General features: G+C 52.0%; 1 protein-coding gene across 6 annotated transcripts in view; it reads right to left on the reverse strand.

The window, feature by feature from the left end:
* SYNE3 (spectrin repeat containing nuclear envelope family member 3) overlaps positions 1-14747 on the reverse strand; it is a 104801-nt gene that overhangs the window by 31766 nt on the left and 58288 nt on the right. For 5 of the 6 annotated variants that reach the window (XM_073895847.1, XM_073895846.1, XM_025869412.2 and 2 more), the window contains exons 7-13: positions 13865-14001; positions 12665-12839; positions 6058-6240; positions 4993-5136; positions 3821-3955; positions 457-618; positions 145-317 (exon numbers count right to left, since the gene is read on the reverse strand). In XM_073895847.1, the coding sequence (XP_073751948.1) occupies positions 145-317; positions 457-618; positions 3821-3955; positions 4993-5136; positions 6058-6240; positions 12665-12839; positions 13865-14001 (1109 nt within the window). Of the gene's footprint in view, positions 1-144; positions 318-456; positions 619-3820; positions 3956-4992; positions 5137-6057; positions 6241-7348; positions 7446-12664; positions 12840-13864; positions 14002-14747 lie in introns of those variants that run through there. The other variant, XM_073895848.1, reaches the window with a different exon arrangement.

The raw sequence follows: 14747 nt of genomic DNA on the forward strand, positions 1-14747 counted from the left end.
CGGAGATGCACGGAGGCACCTGGTGCCATGCTCGGCACCCAGCCAAACCCCAGCCTCCTGTTCTAAGGGCACCACTGAGCTCTCCCCTGCACAGGAAGGGGGTGTTGCCTGAGACCAGGCTCAGAGCCGGGGACCCCCCCTCACCTCAGCAGGCTTTCCTCCAGCTGCCTCAGGGCCTGCCAGGACTCCATCAGCTCCTCTAGCTCCTCCTGGACGATGGCAGCCCCTTCCGGAGAAGACTTCTTCATCACCAGCCGGCCGTGTGCTTCGACCAGGGGCAGCTGGGCCTCCTTCTCCGGGAATTCAGCCAGCAGCCTCTAAAGGACACACATGCGCACACGCAGCCCCCCACAGTGAGCTCTCGGGGCAGGGGTCTCCGCTCCCCCGTGTAGAATCTTTGGCCTCCCAAGCCTGCCTTCTGGGAGGCAAGTGAGGGAACTGGGACAGCCACCTTACCTCGACTTTGACCTCCTGGGACTGGGCGTCCCATGTGCCTGCATCCTCCTGGTGTGATTCCAGCTTCTGAGTGACCATGGCAATCCACTGTCGCAGCTCCAGCAGCTCGTGGCGGAAGGTGCAGTGTTCCCGCACACTCTGCTGGCCCCTGTCCATGAGGTCCTGTAGCACAGCCCCGGGGGGGCCCAGGGCGCTCTGAGCGCTGGCGGCCACTGGGCCTCCGGGCCCCTCCATCCTGCAGGACCCCCGGACCTGCCCTGGGGCAAGATGCACCCCCGCCAGGGCTCCCCACCCAGCAGGAACACAAGAGGTGAGTCCTCCCTTCTGCCCAGGACAGGGAATTTATTCTGGAAAGACCAACTCTGGTTTAAAGTATCTCTAAGCCTGTCTTAACTTTTATAGACGGTACCATGTCTGGATGAGGGTGTGGGCAAGTGGAGCTCCTGCCCACTGCTAGTGTGGGTATCAATCATACACCACGGGGGGGAAACCACAGGTCAGTATCTACTACAACTGAACACAGGCATCCCTATGACCCAACCATTTCACCCTTGGGTGTCTACGTAACAGATACAAACATGTTTTCACCAAAAGGCATAAGGGTGGTGTTGCTTCTGATAGCCCCAAACCGGAAACTACCCAAGTGGCCATCAACAGAAGTATGGATACATATGTTGAGGTAGCTTCAGACAGTGGAATATTTTACAGCAGCAAGAATGAGCAATCTACACAACAATCTAATCCATTATGAATGAGGGGAAAGCTAGAAGCCAGAGACAAAAGAAAACGTTCTGATTCAATGAAAATAACGTGTAAAATCAGGCAAACCCAATCCACGGTGTTCCAAGTTGAGTGTCAGGTGCCAGGAGTGGTGGGCAGCGACTGTGGGGGGCATGAGGGGCTTTGGGGGCTGGGGGAAGCCACTATTATTCTGTGTCATGATCTGGGTACTGGTAATGTGGAGTTTTAAAAAATTCATCAAACTACACACTTAGATGTTTGCTTTTCTATATATGATTACACTCTGATAATTTTTGAGAATGGTCTTGCTTCCCCCCACCCCTCCTCTGGGTCAGCCACTCTGAGCTCTCTGAGGCTGGGGCCTTGTTCCTCTGTCTTCAGGGAAGGAGGGCCCCTGTCCTCCTGGTCACCCAACCTGGGGCCCTCTGAGCACTCCCTCTCAGCCCACGGCAGAGCACTCAGACCCCAGGGTCTCTCTGTGATCCCTGGCAGAGGCCACCACCGGCCCAGCCCTCCTGCATTCCAGATGCTGGCTGACACCACTGGAGGCCAGGCCCACTAGAGCTGGGGACACAGAGACAGTGCATCTCATCTTCCTGCAACAAACCAGTGACCAGAGCCGGAAAAGTCACCTAAGACTCCGCTTCTCCGCAATGTCGTCACCACCGCCACCACTCCTGTCTGCTGTGCACCGGCTCAGACCCCATGCTTTCAATAGCCTCGGGTCCTTAGGGGGGTAGGTGCCCCCCCCAGGGGGAGACAGGAGGATCACCTGGGCTGTGGGGGAAGGACTTATTAGCACTTATGAGATTTAAAAAGCCCTGAGTACCACAGTAATAAAAGGGGGGCGTGACTTCTTTGAAGTATGTAGACAATAAATGAAGAGTCACAAGAGCATTGGAGTATCAGCATTCGGCCACCGTTAATCATGCTCCGTTAATGCTGTTTCTAATTATTATCACCATCAATCGGACTCATCAGATGCAGGCATTAAAGTTGATGTTTGCTGTTTCCCTGGGTTCTCTGAGCTCCCAAGCAGCAGGGACAGTGATTCCTATTTCTCTACGCCCCCAACCCAACCTTGAGACCACTAGCCACTCATTTATTAAGTGGAGTTAAATCAGTTCATCTAGACCTTATGCATCACTTAGATCAATGAGCATCTACAGGCTGGAGCCGTGTTTCTTGGAAGCTTGCGGGCGTGGGGGGGGGAGGGGGGGTTTGATTGCTGTGACAGTGATGGGGCAGGGGTGACACCTGCAGATACAGTGAGAGCGACAGGTGTTGCCATCCTGCTGCCCCATGGCCTGCAAGGTTTCCTCGTGCCCTACCTGAATCCACAGTGCTGAAAACCCTGCCCATCATGACCCGAGCGTGGACACTTTCCCCAGCTGACAAACACAGAGGTTTCTCCAGTTCTAATAAACACGCTGGTTTTTCCAGGAAGGCCTCTATTTCGTCAGCTGATGGAAGACTGCACTTTGGTGCAACTGAAACTTCACCAAAGGTTGTTCACATTTTCAGAGAATCTCATAAAGTAGAGGCATTTTGGCTGCCACCCAGGCGGGGCACATCTTCCTGTGACCACCTTCAGCGCTTCCATGAAAGACAAGCATTTTATTCTAACTTGCCTTTTTTCTTTCCTATTACAGGAAGGGCATTACATGCCATTCTTAAATTGTGTGGGTCACTTATACTCTCTCCGAGTTTCGGGATGGCATGGGATGTTGGGAACATGTTATTAAAATAGACTGCGCCTGGGTGGCTCAGTTGGTTAAGCGACTGCCTTCGGCTCAGGTCATGATCCTGGAGTCCCGGGATCGAGTCCCGCATCGGGCTCCCTGCTCGGCAGGGAGTCTGCGTCTCCCTCTGACCCTCTTCCCTCCCGTGCTCTCTATCTCTCGTTCTCTCTCTCTCTCTCTCAAATAAATAAATAAAATCTTTAAAAAACATAAATAAATAAATAAATAAAATAGGCTGGGCCCGGCAGAGTGCAGAAGCCCGCCTTAGACTAAGTTTTCTTGAGGCATGGCTGCCTGACAGCCGGCTCCACAATCCCCAGGGTACTTGTGACAAAGGCAGACCCAGGCCCCCATCTGAATCAGCCACTGAAACCTGTCCTCAGGCCAGTTTTGAAGAAGTCTGCACCCCATTCCATTCCCAGGGCTCAAGGGGCCATCAGAAGTGTGCGGACCCCACGGAGCCCCAGGCGGCCGCTAGAGGGCACTGCAGAGGAGGCTCCGAGCAGCCGCCGCGCAACGCTCAACTGCCCTTACTACAGCCAACGCCCACTGTGCCCCAGGGTTGCTATGGGGAGCAGAGCAGCCTGTTCTGTTCCTTGGCCTCCTGGCACACCTGGATTTGTATCTGAACTTGCTGTTTTGCTGACTCTCGGTCCATCTACCCACTAGAATATAACCCCCCAGGGAGCAGGGTCTTTGGCTGTCTGGCTGGGGCCCAGAACACTGCCTGGCATACAGGACGCACTCAATAATCATCTGCTGAATGAATGAGGAAGAGAAGAAAGGAAGGGAAAAAGAAAAACAGAAAGGTTTGAAGGAATAAAGGAAGAAAAGGCAGAGAAAGACCCCCGGAGTGTAGGATCCCAGGTGCCCGGGTTTACCTCCAGAGACCTCTGCAGGGCCTGGTAGTCGGTGGAAATCTGGTCCATTTTGTGCTGGTGGCCGGGGTTCCCCTGGACGAGAGGCCTCATGGCCTCCATCTCTGCCCCCAGGTCCAGCGCCTCTTCCTGCAGCCCCTGCAGGAAAAGCAGCAAGTGTGGCTGTCCTGTTTGCCTCTTGTCATGGGAGCTGATCAGGGTGGGGGGGGGCCTCTGAGTGGGGGAGCTTGGGAGGGTCCTGGCATGATGGGGCTACCCCACCTCAAGAGCTGCACCATTTGGCCATCTGATGGGCCTCCTCTCAGAGCTGGTGAGATTTTTTAAAAGGAGACAAAAATATTCTGGGATGGGGCGCCTGGGTGGCTCAGTCTGTTAAGTGTCTGCCTTTGGCTCAGGTCATGATCCCAGGGTCCTGGGATCAAGCCCTACGTTGGGCTCTCTGCTCAGCGGAGTCTGCTTCTTCCTCTCCCTCTGCCTGCTACTCCCCCTGCTTGAGCTCTCTCTCTCTCATTCTGTCAAATAAACAAACAAAATCTTAAAAAAAAAAATTCTCGGACACAAGCCTGGAAGGCATCTCTGGGGAGCAAACTCCCATCTGAATTCTTACTTGATGACCACCTCTCCTTGTGAAGAATCACACCCCAACTTGAGTTTCAAAGCCCCCCAATGCACCATTCTTAGTGTCTTCCCAAGAACCCTCTCAATGTATGCATGAGCTATGCTTGAGTTTTAAAATAATTGTATCGCATGCATTTAAAATCTTGCAAGCTCCTTATCAAGCCGATAATTATCAACAGTCAGCCTGTGTGCAGTCTGCATGTGTTTTAAAACATTTATTCTTACTTTTAAAATCCAATTATTTAACTGGACCTCTGTACTCATGAGGAACACTTAGCAAAGCAATTTAAAGAAAAATGAATGCACACGTTAGACTTTGGAATCACAGAGTAAACATCATTTTGTTGGGCTCCAGAATCAGCAGTTCACAGGTACTAAATGTCTCTCAGAGGCCAGAAACCACCAGATAAATCAGCAGCGATTCAGACAAAAGGTCAGAGCTCAAGTGCAGGGGCTCGGTGATGGCTGTTTGGTCAGTTATTGCTGCCAGAGGGGAGCTGCTTCTGGGCGCAGCGGAGAACCCGAGCCAGGCCACTCGGGCCCCACCAAGCCCTTACCTGCAACCTTGAAAGCTGGGCCTGTTTCCCAGGAAGGTCCTGCTGAAGCCCATTCTCAGCTTGGACCCTGCCATGGAGGTCTGAGAGCTTCTTCTGGAGGGGCTTAAAAGCAGCCCCAAAATCTTTGTGTTGGGCCAGCAAGCTCTGCAGAGACACACACGGGCAGCACAGAAATTAAGAAATTTCCTCACAGGCACCTCATACAACCAGCCACTCACAACCCCACGGCTCTTTCTCCAGCCTTCTCCTGGTGGCCTCATACCCACTCAGGCATCACCCCCTCCAGGAAGCCTTCCTGGAGCCCTTGCAGGGGTTGGACGCCCTCCTTGGAATCACCGTGGGGTCCTCACATGACGGCTGTTCTGCTCTCTAGTACAGAACTGCATCGCGTAACACATCCACACCAGATCCCACCAAAGGCCTGTTTTTGTACATAAAGTTTTATTGGGACACAGCCATGCCCACTCCTTTACAGCTGCTCTCTGGCTCCAAGGGCAGAGCTAGACGAGCTGCCGCAGAGACCCTCTGCCCCACCGACCCTCAGATGTGGGCTGAATGTTGGCTCCTCGGGTGAGACGGATCCCGGATGTGAAAGAAGCTCCCGGCGGGCATCCTCTCAGAGCCCCGTGAGCAGCTCACGCTCAGTTCACGTCTGTTACATGAGGGAACACACTCCCCACCACCCGCCACCTTACACCTTAGCTTCGGGGTCGTCATTCAGAAATGTCTTCCCAATAATATTGGTGTTCAGCTCTATGGTGGTTTAATTTTACAGGCGATTTTCTCTGCATTTTCTCCTTTGACACCCGCCCCCACCCCTCCGGGGAAGCCCGTTCTGTGTGACAGCGGTGTAGAGGGGGGTTTGGGGGGGGTGGGGGCAGAGGTGGGGGCGGCAGGTGCAGGACACCAGTGAGAAGGCTCGCTCGTTCACTGCACCCGGTGTACAGCCGAGGAGCTGAGGCCATGGGGACAGAGGGAAAGGGCAGGCCACCCAGCAGCCAGAGGTGCAGCTGAGGCAGGGATGCAGGCCGCCCCCCTCCCTCCCAGGAAGGCCCGGACACCCACCTGCAGCTTGCTTTTCCTCTGCAGAAGGCTGTTGTGCAGCAGGTCCCGGTCCCGCACGGAGCTCACCACCTGCTCCAAGAGAGCCGCCGCTCTGTCCTGGCCGAAGACGCTCCTCAGCAAGTCTTTCTTCAGCGGCAGCGCCGTCAGCTGCTCCTTCAAGCGGGAGCTTTCAGCCAGGGCCGCCTACGGCAGACAAGGCATCCGGTAAGCCCAGGGCCCCGGCAGGGCAGGCCCGGGCTGGGAAGCTGTCCAGGAGCGCATCTGTCCTGCTGCACGTGCCCCGCGGGATGCACGCCTTTGTGCCGGGGGTGGAGGCGGCAGCAGGGTGCATCAGGGAGGCCCTGCATTTCAGGGTCAACGCGATTCCTCTCTCGCCCCCCACTTCTGTCTTATCACCAAAGCCTGGGCAAGAACTCCACCTCCTCCCTAGCCACCCCCACTGCCACTGTCCGGTGATCCTTTCCTCAGTGACCCCCACCCCCCGTCGCCGACAGCAGTGGGACTACCCCTGGAGGTGCTGTTTAGGACATTCTGAAGGGGCTAGGGGCCTAGGGGAGCATGGTCAGTGGGAAATCAGGAAGTCCCCCCCCAGAGGAGGTGACACCTGCGTGGAATCGTGATGTGTAGGAGCTCGCCAGGTGAAGAAGGACCTAAAGGAGACTTATGTAATGAGTAGCTGGCTCCCACGCAGCCGCCAGAACTCAGAGAACAGCCCAGGCCCCACCTCCTCCAGGAAGCCTGCCCTGACCACACCCCCAGCCTACACTCCCTCTTCCAGCCCCAAAGCCCTGGGCCAAGCCTCGGGTTCCTGCTGCTTAATTCGCTGCTTGGGGTAAACACGTCTTGCTGCTCTGAGGGCCCAGGGGCCCGGAGGCCAAGGGTCTTGTCTTTAGCTGGCCAGAGTCCTTCCATTTTATACCTGTGATGTTGCTGAGATACTGAGCTAGCCACAGAGCTGGGAAGGAAGAACAAAGACCCCCAGCCAGGTAGGTAACTATAATTCAGGGCACAAAGTGATCATTTCCCTTAAAGTTTCGACAGAGCCCTATGGGTGTTCGAGGCAGAGCTGAACACTCCTGGTTGGGGAAATCCAAGAAGGCTCCCTAGAGAGGGCAGTTTTGCCAGCAGCCCTGGGAGGGCAGAGAGAGTCCCTGGAGGAAGGACAGCATAAACATGGCGGGCACAGCTGAATTAGCGTAACCTTCCCACGAGGGCATGTGGCTTGTGATCAGCCACAGAGAGGACAAGCCTCTTTAGGGAGAGGGTGCCCTGCACTCCCTTTTCAGCAAACCTAGACACAGGAGTTCAGAATTCGGCCTGGCCACTGTGAGTGTGAATTCCGTACTAGCTGGGAGGACTTGGGTAGTTCTGAGACTCAGTTTCCTTATCTGCAAAACAGGCGTAGTCACACCCAACTCAATGGGGCTGTATGAGGCTGACATGAGGGGAGGCCTAGACAGCATTTAACATGGTGCACAACCCACAGCGAGCACACACTAACAGACGGCCCTTCTCCGCTAGAGTCATTACACCAGCTCTTATGGGATGAACTGTGTCCCCTGCAAAAAGATATGAAGTCTTAGCCACCATCCCCCACAACTACCTCCGAATGTGACTTTATTTGGAGATAGGGTCTTCACCGAGGTAACCAAGTTGAAATGAGGTCACTAGGGTGGACCCTAATCCAATGTGACCCATGCGCTTATTAAAAGGGGAAATCTGCAGGCACACGCACTCGGAGGGAAGCGAAGGGGAGAAGCTGTCCACGTGACCACAGAGGCCGGGATTGGAGGGTTGCGTCTGCAGGCCAGTGGACACTAACAACCGCCAGCAAACACCAGGGGCTCGTAGAAGCAGGGAAGGCTTCTCCCCTAGAGGCTTCAGAGACAGCGGGGCCCTCCAGACACCCTGATCGTGGCCTTGCCGTCTCTGGAGCCATGAGAGAATGAGGTTCTGTTGCTCTAAGCCACCGAGTTTGGGCACTTTGTTACAGTCACCCCCGGAAACGAGTATTTCAGCCATGTCCAACCTTGGGGCCTGGTGTCTCAGTTCCAGAGGAACTTCGCAGGTCCATAGGCTACTCTGAGGCTAGGTGTAGGAGCTGAGCCAGGAAATATAGGGCTGGCAGCTTGAGCTTAGCCCCTGAAAGCCATCCTTCCTGGGAAAGCCCGGTGAGCGTAATCCAAGACATGATCCCAGCAGCAAACAGCCTTTAAACGTGGACAAACCCAGTGCTGCCCACTTTTCCAAAACACTGCTCTGTGAAACTCCTGTCCTGGGAGGTCCTGAGTCACATTCTAGAAAGACAGTACCTCTCTCTCCTGCCTGGCACAGGTCCTGGTTAGCTTTCTGCTCCAGCGAGGACAGGGTGGGAATGCAATTGTGGTCCAGCGGGAAAAGCACCTGGCGCCGAGTCAAACAGACCGGGGTCAAAGCCAGCCCTGACACTCAGTTGCTGTGTGACCTTGAGCAAGTGCCTTCCCCTCTCTGGGACACGGTCTCCTTAACAGTCAAAGGATAATAATAAAATTGTCCTGCCTGCTTCATAAACCTGTTCCCAGGACCCAGTGTGACAGCAGGAACAGGAACATAAGAGGAGAGGCTAGAACCCACCATTCTGGCTTCAGCTCTGCCTCTCAAGTGGCCTGACCTTGAACAAACGCCCTCACTTCTCTCTGGCTCCGGTCCCTCCTCAGCAACATGAGGAGGAAAATGATGGAAATGGAGATCAAAGTCTGTGTACATAGGTATTCAACATATACAACTGATGACAAGGAAAACTGGAAACAACCTAAATATTGTAAGAATGGAAAAGCATATTATGCAGCCATTTAGAGTGATGACTCTTTGGAAACATTTTATCTTTTTTCCTTAAATTTGTAGTTGAAGTATGATAGACATATAACATTATATTGGTTTCAGATGCACAACATAACGAGTCGATATTCGTATTTGCCGCGAAAAAATGATCACCACAATAAATCTAGTACCATCCGTCACCATAGAAAGTTAGAATTATTTTTTCCTTATGACAATGAGAACTTTTAAGATTTACTCTTTTGGCAACTTTCACTATGCATTACAATATTGACTATAGTCACCATGCTGGACCTGACATTCCCGTGACTTATTTATTCTGTAACTGCAAGTTTGTACCCCTTGGACCCCCTTCACCCATTTTGCCTACCCCCAACACCCTGCCCCATTGGCCACCATCATTCTGTTCTCTGTGTCTACAAGTTTTGTCTTGTTTGTTTTCTGAGATTCCACATAGAGGTGGGATCATTGTCGTATTTGCCTTTCTCTGCTTGACTTACTTCACTTAATATAATACCCCCAAGATCCATCCATGTTACTTTAAGCGGCAAGATTTCATTCTTTTTTATGGCTGAGTAGTAGCATTCCATTATATATATATATGATAAATATATGATATATTTATCACATCTTCCTTCATCCATTCATCCATCAGTGGACACTTGGGTGGTTTTCAGGCCTTCACTATTGTAAATAATGATGCAATGAACATGGAGGTGCAGATACCTTTTCGAATTAGTGTTTTTTGTTTTCTTTAGATAAATACCCAGAAGTGGAATTGCTGAATCATAGGGTAGTTCTGTTTTTAATTTTTTTAAGATTTTATTTATTTGAAAGACAGAGAGAGCATGAGAAGGGACAGGGCCAGAGGGAGAAGCAGACTCCCTGCCGAGCAGGGAGCCCGATGCGGGACTCGATCCCGGGACTCCAGGATCATGACCTGAGCCGAAGGCAGTCGCTTAACCAACTGAGCCACCCAGGCGCCCCTATTTTTAATTTTTTGAGGAACTTTCATACTGTTTTCCACCGTGGCTGCACCACTTTATATCCCCACCAACAGTGCACGACGGTTCCCTTTTCTCCACATCCTAACACTTGTTATTTCTTATCTTTTTAATACTAGCCATTCTGACAGGTGTGAGGTGATATCTCATTGGGGTTTTGCATTTCCCAGATGATGAGTGATGTTGAGCACATTTTCATATGCCTGTTGGCCACCTGTATGTTTTCTTTGGAAAAATGCCTATTCAGACCCTCTGCCCAGTTTCTGCTGAAAAATCTGCCTATAGTCTCCTGAAGCTTCCCTTGTACATAACACATTATTTTTCTCTTGCTACTTTTAAGATTCTTTCTTTAAGTTTTGACATTTTAATTATCATGTGTCTCGCTATGGGTCACTTGGGGTTCATCTTATTTGGAGCTCTGTGAGCTTCCTGGACCTGGATGTTTGTTTCCTTCCCCGGGTTAGGGAAGTTTTCAGTCTTTACTTCTTCAAGTAAGTTTTCTGCCCCCCCGCCCCTTTATATCTCTTCTCCTTCTGGGACATCTATAATGCAAATGTTATTCTGTCTGATGTTGTCTCAGAGGTCCCTTAAGCTATTTGCACTTTTTAAAATTATTTTTTTCTTTTTGCTGCTCTGAGTGTGCTCCAGTACCCTGTCTTCTAGATCACGGATCCCTTCTGCTGCATGTCGTCTGCTCCTGAACCCTCTAGTGTATTTTTCAGTTCAGTCACTGTATTCTTTGGTTCTGTGACTTCTGTTTGATACTTTCTTGTATTTTATTTTATTTTTTTTGTTGTTGAAGTTCTCGCTGTGTTCACCCATTCTTCTCCCAAAATCAGTGAGCATCTTTATGACCATGACTTTGGACTCTGTATCAGGTATACTAATTACTTCCATTTCATTAGAGTTTTTTTTTTCTGAGGTTTTACCTTGTTCTTTCATTTGGAACATATTCCTCTGTCTCCTCATTTTGCTTAGCAAAATGCCAAGAAAAAGCTCAGATGTGCCAACCAAAAATATCAGAATATACAACTATATAACATGATCCCAAATACGTGAAAACTGTCATGAATTATTTAAGGCTTCTGTCTATTGGTGACCATATTGCAGAGAAATGGCTAGATGGATTTTCATCAGATATAAAGGGTATTACTTGGGATTGTCTGAGCTAAAATTGATTTTTCTGACACATGTAAAATCCTCAGGGCTCCCCAAAGTGAATTTTACATGGGCTGAAGGGCATCCCCAGAAATACCAGGTTGGAGGGAAAATGTAATGTTGTGTCCCTCCACATGTTAACAGTGGTCCTAAGGGCTTATGGGATTTTGGGCGTTCTTTGTTTCCTTCTTCACAAATCTTTACATCTCCAAGCAGGCACGACTTTCATAACCAGAATGAAAATTAATATAAAACGAGGCTTATATCTGATACTCTTTTGTGTCTCCTCCCACTCAGTATGTCTTAGACTCGCTGGACCTGAAAGTATTTTATGGACATCAGAGCTCCAAAGGGTACCATCAGGCAGTGTTGACAGGCTAATCAGAGCCTGCCTGTTGATGGGCAGTTGTGGTAGATGCCACTGTCTGCTCACCCAACGTTCATTCCTCCTTCTTGCTCACCCAACAACCAGCATTGTGTCTAGATGGCAAAGTGCCCAGTTTCAGGTGTTGAAATAAATTTCTAGGGTCAAGATGGGGCTGCTTCCACCCTGGATGCCAAGCAACAGAGTGAAACTTCCAGGTAAGTTTTGAGTTCTCGTAAATGCTCTGCTTGGCCAGAAACGCAGTATCTCTAGTCTGCGATCCCCAAACATCAAGCCAACTCCCGGCCTTCTCAACCCAAACAAGGCTGGCCATTGGCCAATCAGATATTTTCTATCTGTCTTTTCCTTGTTCTTTATTCTTTATCCTATGAAACCTTCCTGCCGTTTGCTCCATTTTGCAGCTCTCCGAAAGGAGGCTGTCCACTTCATGAAGTGTTAAACAGAGTTTGTTCGTATCATCTAAATTGTCTTCTTTGATCACATTTTAACACAGGGTTAGGTCTGTAATCCGTATAAGCCGGTGCTGGCAATCCCATCATCCTCAGCCAGTGACTGACCGAGGGACAGCCATGTGACCTGGCCAAAGAGATGTACGGAATCTGCTGGGGCTTCTGGGAAGGATGGTTTGCTCCCTGTTTTAAATGGTGAATAGAGAAAGCCTCTTTGCCCCTTGCTGTTCCTTCCTGAACAAGATGTTGTTCACGTGAAGATGCAAGCTTGCTGTGGTGGCAGCCATCTTGGGGCTATGAAGGGAGATGTGGCTTAGAGCTAGAAAGAGCCTGGGTCCTAGAAGATACTGCTGAGCTACCAAGCCAGCCCTGAACCACCTGGAAGTCTCTGGATTTTAAGCTGCCGTTGGTCAGAATTTCTGTCACTTGTTACATGCATCCTAACTGATACACATGCAGTAAAGGTAATGGCCTCACATGCTCTCCCTCAGAATTGCTCATGCTTCCCCCAGAGGACCATCTGCAGGAGGATCCTAGAGGGAAAGGGTGTGGGAGGGTCAGTACAAAGTCCTGAGGTCACCTAAGAATTGAGGATGACCTTTGTCACTGATAACATTTCCTGTGCCAACTCAGGACTTGGCCAGGCAGGGTGCGGCGAACTCTACCCAGATTCCTGAAGCACCCAGGGACACGTCTTTCCCTGGAAGTCTGGCTACAGTGTCAGGTCTGGCTGGGGGCCTCCCTCCTCCCCGCCGCCCCTGCACTGGTCAGCCCTCCTGGTGGGACCTGGTTACCTCGATCTGGGGCAGGAAGGTGTGAATGGAGGGCAGGTCTGGCAGGCTGGCAGTAACATCCAGGAGCCTCTGGGCCAGGGCCCTCCACAGCTGCAGATCCTGCAGAGGCCGCTGGAAACACTGCCACAGCTCCAGCCCTGTGGCATTGCGAAGCTTGGTGCTCTTCCCCTTCATGCTGCAAGGGGGAGAGAGGGGGTCAGTTCAGAACCGAGGCCTCTACCGGGACCCCGAGGGAGCCCAGCACACACTATCCCCATGGCGGGCTCTCCCCCATCTACAGGCTGCTGGGAGTGGCCACGGGGCTTCAGAGGTCTCCCCCTCTGGATTAACGTGCACTGAAGTATGCCAGTTCTCAGACAGACTTGCAGCCCAGCCTCATGACCAGAGAACCTCAAGCCTCAAAGAGGAATCATGGAGCCCCTAGCCTGGTACTGCCTATCCCCAGGCGCCTCTCTTCGAAAGCAAAATCGAAGAGACCATCATCCTGGGCCTTAATAATTTCTGGAAATAATCTCTCAACTACAACATCCAGTCATAGAGAGCCAGCACATAAAACCTCAACAAGAGAAGCCGGATCCGGGCCCCTGCTCTGAGGTATAGACTCACAGCAAGAGGGAGCCCCCCAAGTTCATTTGGAAGGAAGCTCTGTATCAGGCAGAAGGATGCAAGGGGCTCTGGATCCGTGGACAGTTGTGCTGTGTTCACAACACCTCTGAGGCTCACGGAGCAAAAATAGCTACAGGTTGCAAATTTACACGGTGCTCAGCTCCAGCGCAGGTGGATATTTGATCTGCTGGTGTTTGCTGAGCTAGGACACTGGAGCCCCGGCTCTGCCTGAGCCCGTGGGCCGAGGCAGAGGTAGAGGCTGGTCTGAAGACAGGCTCGGATGCTGAGGCAGCACCATCTGCAGGCAGGGGGGTGGTGTTTGTCTATTGAAGAGCCCTCCCTTTGGGCCATTATGTGGAGGATGCCTCCCCAGTGTGATGCTACACAGAGACGGGATGGAAATCGGTGAATGAGCCACGCCGCATGGAATAAAGCTAAGTCCAGTCCTCCTTCTGGGAACAAAATACCAGGGGTTGAGGGCACCAGAATTATGTTAGAGTTACCCAGGTGTGATGGTCTTTAATGAGGTCAGAAGACCCTTTGAGTGTGAGGTTCAAGGCACAGCCCGAGTCCCACCTCCCTCAGCCCGGATACCTCTGGAACTCCTGGAGGGCAGCGACCACGCTGTCGGAGAGAGGCTGCGGGTCACGGGAGAGGGTGATGAGCTCCTTCAGCTGGGCCTGCAGCCAGGCCACCCGGGGCTCTTCGGCCACCAGCGCTGTCCACGTCGCCTACGACACAGGGACGAAACCAGAGGGGCGTGGGAGAGTCAGTGACTGGGGGACGAGCGTGGCAGGTGGGAGTGGGCTAGCCTGGGAGAAGCCCGTCACCCAGGGCAGGGACTGGGGTCTCTGGAAGCTCAGCCCCACCCTCCTGCTCTGTGCCCTGACCTTGGCATTTGCTCTCCCCAAGCTGGCTTTTCTATTATCACTGACCTCAGTGTTGTCCTGAGGGCCCGCACCTAATAATACAAATAACGAATATCTTGGGAACACTGCACCACGCTGAGTGCTCTGGGTGTCCCATTCACTGAAGCTGGGCAAAGACCCTAGGAAGTAATTCTCCATGTCTCCATTGTATACCGAGGGGAACTCTGGCTGAAGGTTTCCTGACAGTTGCGGGGCAAGTAGACAGTGGACCTGACATGGGAGCTGGGCCCTTTGGCTCTTAGACTCTGCGGCACTGAAGGAAAACAACAATCTAAGGTGCTTTGTGAATCTGGTTCGTGTTATTGGCAGGCCGAGAGGATATCTCCTCGGAGCCCTCCCAAACCACTGCACTCACTGGACTGCATTCTGACACCAGACACAGCCCTTTCCTGCTGCCCTAAGGAAGTGCGGAATTTGACCTTGACCTTGATGCTTGCTGGGCCCGTGCTGAGGAGGAGGTGAGATGGGGGGGTCGTGGAAAGGGCTGGGCTTTGGCATGACACAGGCTGTGCGGGAAACCCTCTCGACCCCTTCCTAGCTGGGCAACC

This window comes from Callorhinus ursinus, unplaced genomic scaffold (assembly GCF_003265705.2).
Source record: "Callorhinus ursinus isolate GAN/ISIS: 27379988/994484 unplaced genomic scaffold, GSC_fseal_2.0 scaffold8, whole genome shotgun sequence".
Taxonomy (NCBI): domain Eukaryota; kingdom Metazoa; phylum Chordata; class Mammalia; order Carnivora; family Otariidae; genus Callorhinus; species Callorhinus ursinus.